The 14,998-nt window shown below is 36.7% G+C and overlaps 1 protein-coding gene across 4 annotated transcripts in view; it reads left to right on the top strand.

Moving 5' to 3' along the window:
- LOC107699265 (HMG box transcription factor BBX-like) overlaps positions 1 to 5,714 on the top strand; it is a 35,850-nt gene extending 30,136 nt beyond the window's left edge. For 3 of the 4 annotated variants that reach the window (XM_016500468.1, XM_016500470.1, XM_016500466.1), the window contains exons 12-17: positions 1,455 to 1,593; positions 2,487 to 2,635; positions 2,812 to 2,901; positions 3,289 to 3,477; positions 4,565 to 4,760; positions 4,838 to 5,714. In XM_016500468.1, the coding sequence (XP_016355954.1) occupies positions 1,455 to 1,593; positions 2,487 to 2,635; positions 2,812 to 2,901; positions 3,289 to 3,477; positions 4,565 to 4,760; positions 4,838 to 4,919 (845 nt within the window). In that variant the 3' untranslated portion in view covers positions 4,920 to 5,714. The remainder of the gene's footprint in view (positions 1 to 1,454; positions 1,594 to 2,486; positions 2,636 to 2,811; positions 2,902 to 3,288; positions 3,478 to 4,564; positions 4,761 to 4,837) is intronic. The other variant, XM_016500469.1, reaches the window with a different exon arrangement.
- Positions 5,715 to 14,998: the final 9,284 nt, after the last annotated feature.

Here is a 14,998-nt window from a genome sequence, read left to right as displayed (position 1 = left end):
TCTGTTCCCCTTTCGGGCTTGAACTGATGGTAAAACTAATGACATTATTTACTGTCTTTACATTTATTTTGAAAGATGAAGCTCGCGATTATGGTAAGGGGCGTTACATTTCCGACGAGTGCTTGCGGTGTTAAGCCAATCACAATGCACTGGGTCAGCTGGCCAATCAGAGCAGCGGGGCATATATGACCTACAGGACTTTGTAGAAAACGAAGCGTTTGAGAGAGGCGGGGCATAGAGGACCTACAAGAGACAGGGTCACATCACAGTAGAGTCAGCTGTCTTAACCGCGGCTTGTGTACTGCATCATTACTGTGTCTGTTCCCCTTTTGGGCTTGAATTGATGGTAAAACTAATGACATTATTTACTGTCTTTACATTTATTTTGAAAGATGAAGCTCGCGATTATGGTAAGGGGCGTTACATTTCCGACGAGTGCTTGCGGTGTTAAGCCAATCACAATGCACTGGGTCAGCTGGCCAATCAGAGAGGCGGGGCATATATGACCTACAATAATGTACAGTATTTGAAAAATAATGTGTTTTTTGAACATTAAAGCATGTCAACATATTCTGTTACACAAAATACACAAAATAATGATCTTTAAAAAAGCATCATATGACCCCTTTAACACTGCAGTTACAATGAAAATTTAGAGCAGCTTTATTTCAAGCACCGACTTTCAAAAACAACCTGTTTAATACGAAGTACATTTCTTCTCATTTTTTCATTATGTTCGGGCCACAAGAGAAATATTAAGGGAGTAAATTAAAACAGTTATATACCATTATCAGCATATTAAGTAGATTCGTCTCTCGTCGTCTCTGAAAGAATATGCGCCGTTAATGCAGCGTCAGATGCCGAAAGCTCCGTCAATTTTTACTTTCACTTTCTGGTGAATTCACTAAGACGTTCACCTGCATAAGTTCGCACGTTGCTTGTGTGATATCCATTGGCTCACCTACATGGTTTAAAACAAATATTTACAATATTGCGATGTATCCCAACCCCGACTTGCGGTTCGCGGGGGGGACCAGCGGATATGCCCTAGACTACTCCACTGAACATGGTGTGTGTTTATGGTGCATGTCGGCAATGTGGTCTCGGTGGGGCTTTGGTAGATGATATTATCGGATATCGCAATATTTTTTAAGGCGATTATCGATAAGATATTTTTTTACATATCGCCCAGCCCTACTTCCTAGCATTTTCTAAGAAAGTATTTTCCAATGTAATTGGATCTTTGTACTCCACTGTAGGCTGAAGTACAATTTCAACAACATGAAACCTGAAATGTGTTCATTTTAACTTATATTATACTGAATATCATTTAGCATTTTCACTTTGATTCAATTGGCCTTTATCTCAAATTCAATTCAATTCACATATAAACTAAAATCAGTTGATGCAGTAAATTAAAAAAAGTGCTGTTTGGTCTTCTGGTCGTATTCTAGGGAAAAGAGGTTCCATGCGAGGCAGTGTGTCCGATCATGAGGGAGGCTGGAATGACGAGAGCTGGGGATTTTCTCAAGCTGCTACGAGCAACCCAAAAAAGCTCAAGAAGTCCAAGTCTAAAGAGGAAACCACCACAGGGTGAGCTGTGATTTCTCCCATCACAGCACTGAATCTACAGGGAAACAGTGATTCTTCTCCTGCAGAGGAGTTTGTTTTATTTGGGCTGCAACTAACAACTATATTTATAATGGAGTATTTTTTATTCTTGATAAATCAAAGATTTAAAAAAATATATATATATTTTCTGCATTTTATTGAAAAATTTACATCTTTCCCAATGTTCCTTCAAACAACAAGCAAATTTAAGGCTATAAAAACACAGAAATATAATAATGAATTAATGCTATACATGGGTTTTAAATATAAATTATGTTCTATAAACTATGCATTTGTTATTTAAACTGCATGGTTTTTTAAATATTTTCTAAAAGTACAGTTTAAATCGTTTTTAAGAGTATCAAAACAACAAACTAAAAGGTGTCCATCATTTAAAAGTAGCAAAACTGTTTGAATAATTACAAGTTTGTTGTCGACTTTTTTCATTTCTGATTTTTAGTTTTTAATTAATTAGTTGCAGCCGAATTCAACATTGATTATTGATTGATATCAGTTGAATTAGTATATTTGACATTGAGGCTAACTTTTGGGTTTGCTGTTTTTTTATTAGGTTAATTGGAGAGTGTTAATGGTCTAAAAAGACTTAAAACATTTCTCAAAAGCTGTCAGTTTCTGTGCATTAGGTTAGCTTGGTAAATAAGTAAGTAGTCCAAGGAATTTTATACATTTCAAGCATGTATCATACTCGTATTTGCCATCCCATGATCATAGTTTATCAGTATAAACATTTTTAAGAACATTCCATCGTGTTTCATTGTGCAAGATTGAAGTCAGTTGATCTAGAAGACGTTGAATCCAGGTGAGCAGACTTTGCACACAGATGGCTAATGTTTTACTGTGTATAAAACTCACAGACTAGGAAAGCTTGAGGAGGAGTTCGAGAAAAAGTTCAACAGCTTACCGCAGTACAGCCCACTGACTTTTGACAAAAAGAGCGTGGCGGTCACCAAGAAGAAAAAAAACAGTACGTCCAGCCCTCCTGAACCACCCAAACCCTGCAAGGGTGAGTTCACAGCATGCATGGAAACTGACATCACATCCTCCTGGCCCCCACACTCATTTCCCCATTTGCTTACTTTCTTAGGAAGTAGCCATCTCATGTTCAGAATGACATGACTTTCACCTAACATAGCATGCTGTGTTGTATTTTTTGTTCTGTTTTATTGCTTTTTAAATTAGGTTCATCTTCATCTCAGAAAAAGACCTTATTCCACAAGATAGTGAACAAGTACAAACACAGGAAGGAGAAATCCAGTGCCGCAGACAAAGGTGACGCCCCCACAGCCATTGGAAACTGTTCTGATATCAGCTTCATTCTGTGTTCAGATGGCAAGACTGTGTGAATGAGTGCTGGAAACTCTGCTTGCATGGTGTTGGTTGTTTGTCCGTGGTTTAGCCCAGTGTGCCTCAGTGTTTCCTGCTGCATAGCAGGGAACGCTGTCGTATCTAGGTCACGGTATACTCTGGTTATCTTTAAAGGGGCACACGAGTCACAGTTATGTAAATACTTTGATGCAGCCTGGTGTGGTGTAGTATTAGTGGCGCAAGCTAAATGCAATATAACATCATAAAGCATCATTCATTGTCAGGCACCTGCATTAGGACTTCCAGGTCTCATTTTGACGTATTTCACATGTCCCCACTCTGTTCTTTTAGATATCGTCCCAACTGACCCAGTGAGTACAGAATCAAGTCCAGTGAAGTTGTGCAGCCCGTGTGTGCCTCCCTCTCCTGAACCCCAGAAGGTTCTGGACACACCCGTGGGCAGTCAGAAGAGGAAGGCCAGGAAGAGTAAAATTACACACTTGGTGCGCACTGCTGATGGCAGAGTGTCACCTGCAGAGGGTGAGCTGAACCCACAGTTTCCTGTTGCAAAGTCTTATTTATGATTTCTAAACCGATAATTTCTTGCAGAAACGCTCTACACCCATGTTCTACTTTCGTTCAAAAGTTAAGACATTTTAATGGTTTTGTTTTTTAAAGTGTCTTTTGCTCACTGGGGATGAATTTATTTGATCAAAAAAAATTAAGTTAATATTATTACAAAATAAGTAATTGTATTAATTGTAATTGTAATAATATTTTAATATATTTTAAACTGAAATTCCTGTTTTTCCTGAGATGTCAAAAGCTGAATTTTCAGCAGCCATCACTCCAGTCTTCAGTGTCATATGATTCTTTATAAATCCTTCTAATATGCTGATTTGGTAATCAAAAATTATTTCTAATTATCAATGTTGAACGCAGTTGCTGCTATATAATTTTGTGGAGACTGTTAATAAAATTTTTTCAGGATTCTTTGATGAATAAAAAGTTCTAAAGAACATTTATTTGCATTTAGTTAAAAAAGTTAAACACAACAAAACAAAACTTTAGTTAAACACATTAACATTATAAATGTGTTTTCTGTCAGTTTTTATCAATTTAATTCATCCTTGCTGAATGTTAATTTCTTTTAAATAATATTACCTTTGAATAATAGTGTATTATTATTATATTAGTATTTATTTGTTTGTTTTTTCATATATATATATATATATAAAGAAACAATTTACACCGAATGTACAACAACACAGCATCATGAAGCATCATGCAAAACAAAAAAGTTAGCCACTGATGCCACTTGCCATTGTTGTAATACGCTATTTACAGATATATTTTTCACCTATGTATACTGCAACCAAAACGAGGCCACCAACAGAAGGGTACTAAGATAAAATAAACCACATTAAGCTATGTCAAGTCAATATGGTGGATCTTTCTCATGTAGAATGAAATATATATTTTTGTAGCCAATGATATGACTGGATTCTTCATCTCATGTGAATGTGCATCACTTAAAGCATTTGGATTGTTAATCTCTACTGTCCTGCCAATAAAAAAGATTGGGGAAAAAAGAAGTCTAAAATTATTTTATTACTCTCTGTTTCAGAAGAAGACAAATCCAAGGATCAGACCAAGAATCAGGATGAAAAGCCATTCACTCAAGAGACATTATGCAATAGGGGGGTCTGCTACAATGATCCCAGATCAGCGGAAGCGGATGCAGCTGATGCGTCCGGCGGCCTCCCGGCCTTCTTCAGTTTGGCTGCCCTTGCTGAGGTTGCAGCCATGGAGAATGTGCACAGGTAGATGGGAAACCCTTCAATTTTTTGGCTGTGATGGTGTGGCCTGTTGATAATAAACACCTGTGTGCTTGTTCCAGAGCCCAGCGTGCTGTGAGCATCCCCACTGAAGGTCAAGTGAAGGACATGGCCCCTGTGCTGATTTCCTGTGCAGACCAGTGAGGCCTCAGCCTGGCCCGGGATGGGTTTAATCCGGTCTGGGCTTATGTACGGACATGCTGAGGCCTTATTCTTGACCCTCGGCCTCAGATGTCGGGGGGAAAGAGCGAATGAGAGCGAGAGAGACTGGAAAGGGATGAGGGAAGCTCTGAGAAGGATGAAGATGTTTTATCCCAGAAGCCTTCACCTTACACCCAACCCCATCCTCCCTCCCTCTCACCCCCTCAGGGCCCTGGGGGTGCCAATTCTGGTCCCTACGCCTGATTCCTCTGGTGGCTCCGGACCAGTTATCAGACTTTACAATCTGCAAGAAATGGCTACTATTTAAGGTCAAGTTTTGCCTACAAAAAGTGCATTTGAAGCAAGTGTTCCCTCCTTGTCTTAGCGTTTCTGTTCCTGGTCAGCTTCATTGCACAAACGTCTTTTTCACACAGCAGCGTAAACCACCTCTCGGTCAGAGGAACGTTTTGTGGCTTCCTGCCCCCTTTTCTTGCTCTGAATCTTATGAAGAGAGAGAATGAGTGTTTTTAGACTGCTCAGCCTCATACATCACAGACCTGTTCAGATTTTTTCTCTGCACAGAAGCACCACCTTCACCTTCATAATGCACAGTCAATGCCTAGATGCCTCTTTCTTTCAAGCAATGACCCTCAATTTGTCCGGTGCCTCTGTAGATGACAGTTATTCAGAGATAAACCACCTGTTTTCCACTCGCAGACAGCAGCGATGCGTCGGGGGGAAGCCAGATGTTTGTGCAAGCTGCGCTGCAGTCTACAAGCAGGGTCCAAAATTAGCACTTGCCAAAAATCAAATACTTTAATGTATATTAATATACATTACCTTTCAAAAGTTTGGGAAACGGTTTTGAAAGAAGTCTCTTATGATCAACAGTGTCAGTGATCAGAAATGCAGTAAGAACAGTACTATTGTGAAATATTATTACAATTTAAAATATCTATTTTCTATTTTAAAATGTAATTTATTCCTGTGATGGCAAAGCTGATTTTTCAGCATCATTACTCCAGTCTTCAGTGTCACATGATCCTTCAGAAATCATTCTAATTGCTGATTTGGTGCTGAAGAAACATTTCTTATTATCAATGCTGAAAACATTTGTGCTGCTTAATATTTTTGTGGAAATCTTGAAAGCTTTTTTTTCTAGGTTTCTTTGAGTAGAAAGTTTAAAAGAACAGCATTTATTTGAAAAAGCAATCTTTTGTAGCATCATAAATGTTACTGTCACTTTTGATCATTTGAATGCATTTTTCTTTGCTGACTAAAAGTATTCAAACTTAATATCCACAAACTTTTAACTGTAATGTATATTCTAAAAAAAAAAAAAAAATTTCATATATTTATAAGTTTTCCACACATTTTTTATAATGTGAAATAATCAGAAATAATTAATATTTCTGTTTGGCCAATTTTTTTCAGTTCATTAACCGTTGGAAGTTGTTAAGAGTTAATTTTAGACCCTGCCTACGAGTGTTTCTGACTGAATCATCACATGGAAAGCCAGTCGAACCTTTTTATATCATGACACCCCGTCACTTTTAGCTGTGCACTCTTCTTTGACATGTACAGCTATCATTATCAGAGCAGTATGGCAATACTTGAATGAAAAAAAAAATGCATTTTATGTCAATACTTGACCTTACTGCAGAGAGTAGCGTCTTGCTGGCTAATCCAAAAGAGTGCTACTCCTCTCTAATATAGTTTAATAATAGACACTGCACTCATTTTTAGCTACCGTAGACAATGCTTTTAGTTGTCGTTGGCTTTCGTTATAATAGCAAGTTTTGGTTTGTTTTTGTTTTAGTCTCAAGTTAGCTTTTGTATCATCACTGAGATACTCAGCCCTCGTATTTTCCTGTACCTGAGGCTGAAGACGCCATTCCAACTCAAAGTTTTGCTGATTCTGTCCATTCCTCCAAGCACACAATGGGAGAGTTAGAAGGGAAAATCAAACAGGGATTGACATGGAAGAGAAAGGCGTTTCTCTCACTCTCTCACAGACACACTCGCGCACACACACACACACACACACACACAAACACATGTTCTCCTGCAATGTGCACATCCTGTGTTTTAGGCACTTGTGAGTTAGACCCTTGCAGGGTCACATTCTGGTCTTCAAACCAGATTGTGTGCCGTGTGTCAACAACACATTGCAAAAAAAATCATGTTCTTATTAGGATTTCTTTTTTTTTCTTTTTTTGTCATAAAATTATCTAAAAATAAATCCTTCAAACAAGATCAGTTCATTTGAGAAGCAAAATTGTGTTTGGCACACAATTTTAAACAAAATCCTTACTACGTTTTGCTGAAAAAGTAAGAGAAATAAGATTAATTCAAGATAACTGGTGGGGTTTTGATTTAGGTGAATCAATTTTTGAATGAGTTTACTAAAAAGATTCATTTACTGATCCATTCAGTGACCTTTTCTGCAGGCTGCATCATTATTCCAGTAAGTGGTGACAAGCCAGTGTCATTTAGTGAGTTATGAGGAAGTTCTGAATCATTAACTCAACTGAATCGTTGAAAATCACAGGGTGGTTCATGATCAAAACAAGCCTTTATTAAAATGTGAGAGCCTACAAATTGGAGAAAGGTTTTATGTCTTGGAAGTCATGGAACATAATGAATAATTTGTCTGCTTAACCGATTCATTCAAAAACAGATTTGTTCGGTTTATTCTTGTATTATTTTGCACAGTTTTGCTTCTCAAGTAATTTAATTGTGATATTAGATATTTTAGTGGAAAACGTTTTCTGCTTAGAAAATTATTTTTGCAGTGCACATCAGCTCCCTGTGTTCTTGGGCTGGTTCGAACCTGCTTCCTGAAACCCTCCCGAGGTCGTAGGGAGCCTAGATTAGATAAATGAAGGAATTCTATAAGCCAGATCACAGGTTTAAAAGCCGCATTCTTTCACTGTTCAAGTCGATTTTTTTTCCTTTTTAGTAAGTCGATTGATGTTCTTTTGTCTGTTTTGCTTTGAAAGTCACCGATTTTTCTTCTATAAATGATATTGTCTGAATTTATGAATTTATAACTAATAAGGTTTTTTTTCTACTTCTTCGAAATACTGTATTTAATTTGTTCTCCTTAGAACACCTGTTTTTCCTCGCTTCGTTCGTAACATTTAATTTAGACACCTCAGCCTTTCCTGAGGTGTGCTCTACTGGATCGAGACTGTTGTCAAAAGCTCATGTACAAATATCTGTGTATATATATACCTATGCTTACCTGTTAAGCCAACAAGCACTGATAAAGAATGCACCGCCTCTAGACGATTGGTTCCTGCTTGTGGACCAGCATGTGCGAGACCACATTGCCGCATATGGCCTACGTCTGGCGTGCGTGGTGGGGCGCGAGATCTGTCTGAATGTTCCCCTTTCCTGTTATTTATACAATAGAGGCATTTACTCAAAGCCAAGGGTTTAAACCTCAGTGTATTTTAAGTAATAGTAAGCTTGTAGGCTGTAATTGTGCCTGAGGCAGTCGTGAGACATACTGATGATGTTTACCTGAAAAATCAGGACCTAATCACTTTTATAAGTGATTTTATTAAGCTAATTTTATAAATCACCTGTATGGCCCCGCTTATGACACTTTAAAAGTTATAGTTGGGTAAAAATGTTATGAATTATGAATAATAAGATACTAAACCTCCTGCTCAGCTGGTTTGACTCAGTTGATTGTCATTATGGACGATTTGAATTGTATCAGTAATCTAATTGTAAATGATCTCTTCGGTTAGTTGGAGTGCACCATGTTTAATTTTACGAAAAATCCTTGCGTAAAATTAAATGTCGCCCACCCTGACTGCAGTCACATTTACCGTTTCTTAGCAAAATTTAACAGGCAAACTCCAGTCATTTTAATAGTAATCCGTACGATCTGGAGTTTTGCCTAAGGGCGAAAAAGTTCCCCACACAGATTTCGGTCATTGTTCGCACAAATTCACTGCAAAGTCGCTTTGTTTGAAAGTGGCTTCTTTGTGAGTAGTGCGTCGTACATTTCTACAATATTGACAGTAAATTTCGCTGAGATTTCGCTAGTGTGACCGCAATTTAAGGCCCACTGGAAGACTATCTGTTTCCTCAAAGGATGGTAGATCATGATAGACGCGACCAGTGTTGCCAAACCCCTCCCTCAGAAAATCTCTAGAAGAATTTGTTTTATGTGTCACCAAAGTGCATCCCTGTCCTGCTCAAATACAACAGATAAGAGATATTATGATTCTCCAAAAACAAAAACTTTATTCATACAAACTTCAGTCAACACACTCTATTACTACAAAGTAAGTGCAAAATACTGCATCCCAGCACACATGACACGATGATGCACTGTGTCTCTCTCTCAGTATCTGGTTGACATGACTGTGCATGAATTGTGGTATAACTTTTGTGTCCGTGGTTAAAACAAGATGTTCATTTTTTCTCCGGCATCTTGATTGATGCTTATAATGAAATTGTGGTGTGCGTCATGGCAGGCGTGGTGTACTGGTGTGTTCACTGCGCAGACTCATTGGCATGATTGAGAGCAAACGTGAGAGGTCACGGGCCTACGGCAGGGTGTGGCCAAGTAAAAAATAAAAAATCTCCAAAAAATCGCTAGTTTTATTTAAATATAGCTAAAATAGCTCCTTGTTGCAAAAATTTTTTAAAAAGTCGCAGCTACAATGAGAAAGTAGCTAAATTTGGCGACAAAATACCCAAATTGGCAACACTGGACGCGACGCAGATGTTTGTCGCAAATGTTTGTAGTTCACAGGAAATTACCATAAGACGTCTTCCCTCGCGCGTAATGCGCCTCAGACGCAATTTAAGTTCTTCCCGGCGATCAGGGGACGTGTTGTACACGCGTCATTTTCTCAGACATTTGCCAAAGAAAAGCGAAAATAGTCTGTAAGGGAAATTTCACGATGCAGAGAGCCAGGCTTTATTCCGCTGAGCTTAGCCCAGCGGATACGTCTTCAGGTTTCAAATGTATTTTATCAGCACAACTAATTCTTCTAATCTTTTCTGATGGTTTTTCCTCTGAATTAACCTGCAGTGAGAGTGGTGTGCAAAATGGCACCTTTTTAATACCTATTTTAGAAAGACAGTTTTGCACCTTAAACCCATACCAAAACAGCATCACGTTCTTAAAGGGACGGTTCACTCAAAAATTAAGATTTTGTCATCATGTGCTCATCCTCATGTTCCAGTATTGGCATGATTTCGTGGAGCACACAAATAAAAGATGTTTAGAAGAATGGTAATGCTGCACTTTTCCATACAATATGTAAAAATTGTCTCGTATGACTCTGATTCAGGTCTTCGGAAGCCATATAATAGTTTTGTGTGGAGAAAGGACAGAAATTTAAGTCAATACTGCATACTTTTATGGTGCTCTTTTTTTTGTTGTCATTTTGGTCACCATTCACTTTCATTGTATGGAAAAATGCAGCATGGACATTCTTCAAAATGTTTTTTTTTTTTTTTTTTTTAATGCCAGAAAGTAAATCATACTGAATTAGAATGACACGAGGGTGCATAAATGGTGCCAAAATTACATTTTTGTGTGAATTACCCCTATAAAGATTGATCCCATCTCGCCAGTGTCCCCTCATGATTGTCATTCTATATCATGACCCCTGCATATCCAGAGGGTGAAATATGTGTATTTTAACAAATTGTCATTGCTAGCAAGAATTATAATGCGTTGAATGATAACATGGCTTATTTGAACGTCCCCGCATGATGCATCTTTAGAATCTGATCCCATCCCATGATGCCCCATCATGAAGTTCACCCCTCTTTTTTCTATTTAGAAGATGCCTCTTAGCGAATTGCCTCTATGAAACAGAAATTCCTATATTAGCTATAAAGATTATGATATTACCCTTTTGTGCTAGATTGTCTCTTGAATGTAATGGATTTTGTACCTGTATTTTTCTAATTCCAATCCAGTCTTTCTGTATGTGGTGGCTTTATATGGAGGAATTCTAGGCTGCTTCCTTATGTGAAAAATTTGTAAAAACTTCCAGTCATCCTCGAGACACAAACCCTGACCTCCAAAATGTGCAGTGCAACTGCCACCATCATATCTGACATCAAATAGTTTTTCACTTTTATGCATTTAGACCCGAACATGCAATAGCAGCGATCACGGATATCAGTTGCCAAACCTTTCCAAGTTTCACCTTCTCTACTCGTTTCGAGTCTTAATAACCTTGAATATGCACCCTATCAACGATGAGGATTTTCTCTGTACAAGAATGTACGTTCATGGCTTTAGATGCAGTTGTGGCGCTGTCTTTTTAAACGCTTACCCGAGATCCTGTTCTTGATTCCTCTAAGGAGTTTATACTTGTGTGCTTGATCTGATTATTGTCACTAGTACTGTATGATGCAATGTATGGATCTGATTGTTACAGCCCAGTTGTTGATGCAGCCTTGCCTTACTGATCCCCTGAGTAGAGAGGGACCCCTTTGCCATTGCCCTTCTCACTGAGTCTTATGTCATAACACTGTCTGCTGACGCAAATGTTATTCTTTACACACCTATTAAAGTAACATACATATGAATATGTCTGCCTGCAGTCTTGCTTTCAGATCATGAAAGTCACTGATAGACTCATACATGGAGGGTTTAATCTGACAAGAAAAGAATCCTTTTCATTCAGAAAAAAGTAGATTTGGATAATAGATTTTTGATTAGTTAACCATTATTATTATGATTTATTTTTTTATTTTTATTTTGTATTGTTTTTTACATTGATTTATCTGATGCAGTTTATTTAATTTTTTAACTTGGCATTAAAATTCATAGTTATATTTTATTCATTAAAAATTATTATTATTTAAAATATGAATTAAATCAGACAATAATATTTACGATGATGATGTGATCAAATTTTTGATAAAACTAGCAATTAAATTAACTTCAACTTGGCAATAAAATACCGTTTTATTTAAATAATACTTTATTTATTAATAATAATTATTATTATTATTAAATTAAGATACTGTTTTGTTCTACATTTGGGGGCTGTAAATAATTCATAATAATAACAATATAATAACGGTAATACAAATAATATTGATCACTGTTGTTACCCATATTAAACCAAGTTAAAACCCATAACACAAAAAAAGTTGTTGCGAAAAGAGGTTCTGTGGTTCACTTATTTAGGCTAGTGCAGTTGGTGGTAGAGCACATCATGATATACAGGTACCGCCTTCATTCATTTTGAATTAACATGTTAGACGTGGAGGAACCAAAAGTGTACATCTGAAGTACAGACTCTGCATACAGTGATTACAATGATGTCTTTACTGGCTCTTAGCCACCTGATTCTTCACCTGATCTTCAGCTTCACGCTGTGTGTATGTGAGGGTAAGTAACATATTTGTGGTGAATTTTATTATTATTATTAATGATAATAATATCAAATTATTTGATTTAATGTGAAGCTGGCTACTGTAGAACCTAAAAGTGTTTACAGTCTGATGCTATTAGATGCTGTTTTTTTTTTGTTTTTTGTTTAGAAAACCGTATTTGTTTAAAAAAAAATCTATACAACTTGTTACCCATTCAAAATGTTATTGAATGCAGATTTCTATTAAAGACTATTTTAATGTTTATTATTTACTTGGTGCACATTGAATGAAAAATAATAAACATTTTTCTTCTATGTTATATATTTTTTAACTGGGGAAAAAATACAAAATAATTTCTATTAAAAAAAAGTTGCGCTGAATTACATTTTTATTTCATTTTACAGGTGTGTTGGTTTTCAGAGCAGTAAAAGGAGAAACTGTTCATCTGCCCTGCCACTCACCCTCTAACAACAGTGAACTCATTTCTGTACAGTGGAGAAAAAATAGAGCAGATGATATTTGTAAATGGATTATTGGTAATATTGCTGGATCTCTTACCAGAGACTGCAATCCTCGTTTTACGTTCAACAGAAAGTCTTTTACACTAAGCATAGAAAACATTCAGCTCAGTGACTCCGGTAATTACAGCTGTGAAACAACAAGAATAGTACCACCACCATCTTTGCACAAAAGCTCGTGTCTAATACTTCAAGGTGATTGTAACTTTCATAAATATTTATTTATTTGAAATGTATGATTGTTGTAGACCATCACCTAGATGTCCCTATGCGCAATAGTAATGTAGTAACCATGCCACACTATGAATACCTGAGCTCATGCTGGTGTTGTTCATTTCCCTCCGCTGCAGTTCGTCCACATCTGTCATTGCAGAAACTGAACAGCAGTAATGACACCTGTGTTCATCTGCTCTGTTTATTGGAGAGTCTGAAGCCTGAGCAGGTGAACTTCACCTGGAGCCGGGGTGAAAGGTCACTTCATCCATTCACATCTTATGCCATGAACAGCGAGCTGCGTCTGTGTAAACCTGACTGGAGTGAAGGAGACACAATCACCTGTTACGCCAGCTACTCAAGCACACAAACACCGTACAGCAGGAACATTACACTGGACTTCAGTCATGAGGGTGAGTGATTTTAAAATAAGAAAGAAGAAAATAGTTATTCGTTTGGCAGCACTAATCAGAACTCACTACATTCCAAACTCGATAGAGCACAAAGGGCACTGTAGAATGATGTGTGGTGTGTCTAATTTTCCTTGGACTTTAATTGATTAAATGTAATTAAATTAAACATTAAGAAACCTATTTTAAAATAAACAAACAAACCATAAAAATGTCAATTAAAAAATATAACTAACATATCAACAAATCCATCAGGCCAAACTGAGATCCGTCTTCCGGTTTGTGTGGTCCTTTTCAGCATCTTCATCATCAGCATCGTTTTCATCTGGATGTTGTTCTTCATATTCAAATGTAAGACAAACTTCTAATATATGCAAAATTCGACAGTTCAAAAATAAGACCTATATATTTATTTCCATTCAGAAAAAATAGTGAGCAATTCCTTTAGAATCTCTGGTCTCTTTGATCTGAAAGTGAGCTGAAGTTATTAAACACAAATCTGTTTTTATTGAACCTATGGATGAGAAATTCATCTTTATTGGTGAAACATTTCACAAAACATTACAGATTCCTTTAGCTTTGAACTAATTAATGTTTGCAAAACACTCATTCATTATCTGACTCATCCTGCAGATAAGAGTGTGACCTGCTGCCATAGACTATCGACATGAGCGCATCAGAAGAACTTCTGTCTTTCTCTTACTGTAATATTTTTTAAAAGTATTGTCTTTAGTTTTAGATTGTTCACTATGTGCTTTAATGAATATATTGAATACATATGTGGTGTGATGTATCATAAACTGCGAATATGGCCTACTGCTCTGTAGTTTATGTAATCCGCATCACTAAAGAAAAATATTTTGATAGTCAAATAATTTGTCTGCGAGCTGCATCTGTGTAAACCTTACTGGAGTGAAGGAGACATGATTACCTGTTACACCAGCTACTCAAGCACACAAACCCAAAGAAGTATAAGTATAAGTTTCCTAGATATTTAATGCGAACTAATTTTCCTTGATTGTTGTTCAAATCAAAATATTTCTGTTTTATGTACTCAGTATTACTTGTAAATAAATGGCTGATATACAAAGAATTTTCTTGTCCAGCGATTGCATAAAACCAAACCTTTTTAATAAAATGAAAGCTGAAGGTGACGTATGACTCTAAATATGGCATCCCGTCTCGTTTAAAGGAATAGTTCCCAAAAATTAAAATTCTGTCCTAATTTCCTCACCATAGAATTGTTGCAAATCTGTAAGAATTCATTTCTTTTGTAGAACATTAAAGAAAATATTTTGCAAAATTAAAATGATTATACATATAATAAAAGTCAATGATCACCAAAACAATTCTTCAAAATGTATTTTTTTTATGTTCCGCAGAAGAGGGGAAAAAAACTATATACGGATTTAGAATGACATGAGGGTGAGTAAATGATGACAGAATTTTCCATTTTGGGTGAACTAATAATATTTTAGTGCAGCAAATTCATTGCCATTTTGACAATATTTGTCGTTTGAATTGTCATTGTACAGAACAGATGAGTTTTTGCAGGTGTTTGGGTGTCATT

Source organism: Sinocyclocheilus anshuiensis, unplaced genomic scaffold, assembly GCF_001515605.1.
Source record: "Sinocyclocheilus anshuiensis isolate Anshui unplaced genomic scaffold, SAMN03320099.WGS_v1.1 scaffold334, whole genome shotgun sequence".
Lineage (NCBI taxonomy): Eukaryota > Metazoa > Chordata > Actinopteri > Cypriniformes > Cyprinidae > Sinocyclocheilus > Sinocyclocheilus anshuiensis.
Note: the sequence above shows the minus strand (reverse complement) of the source record. Positions and strands in the feature narration are given on the sequence as shown.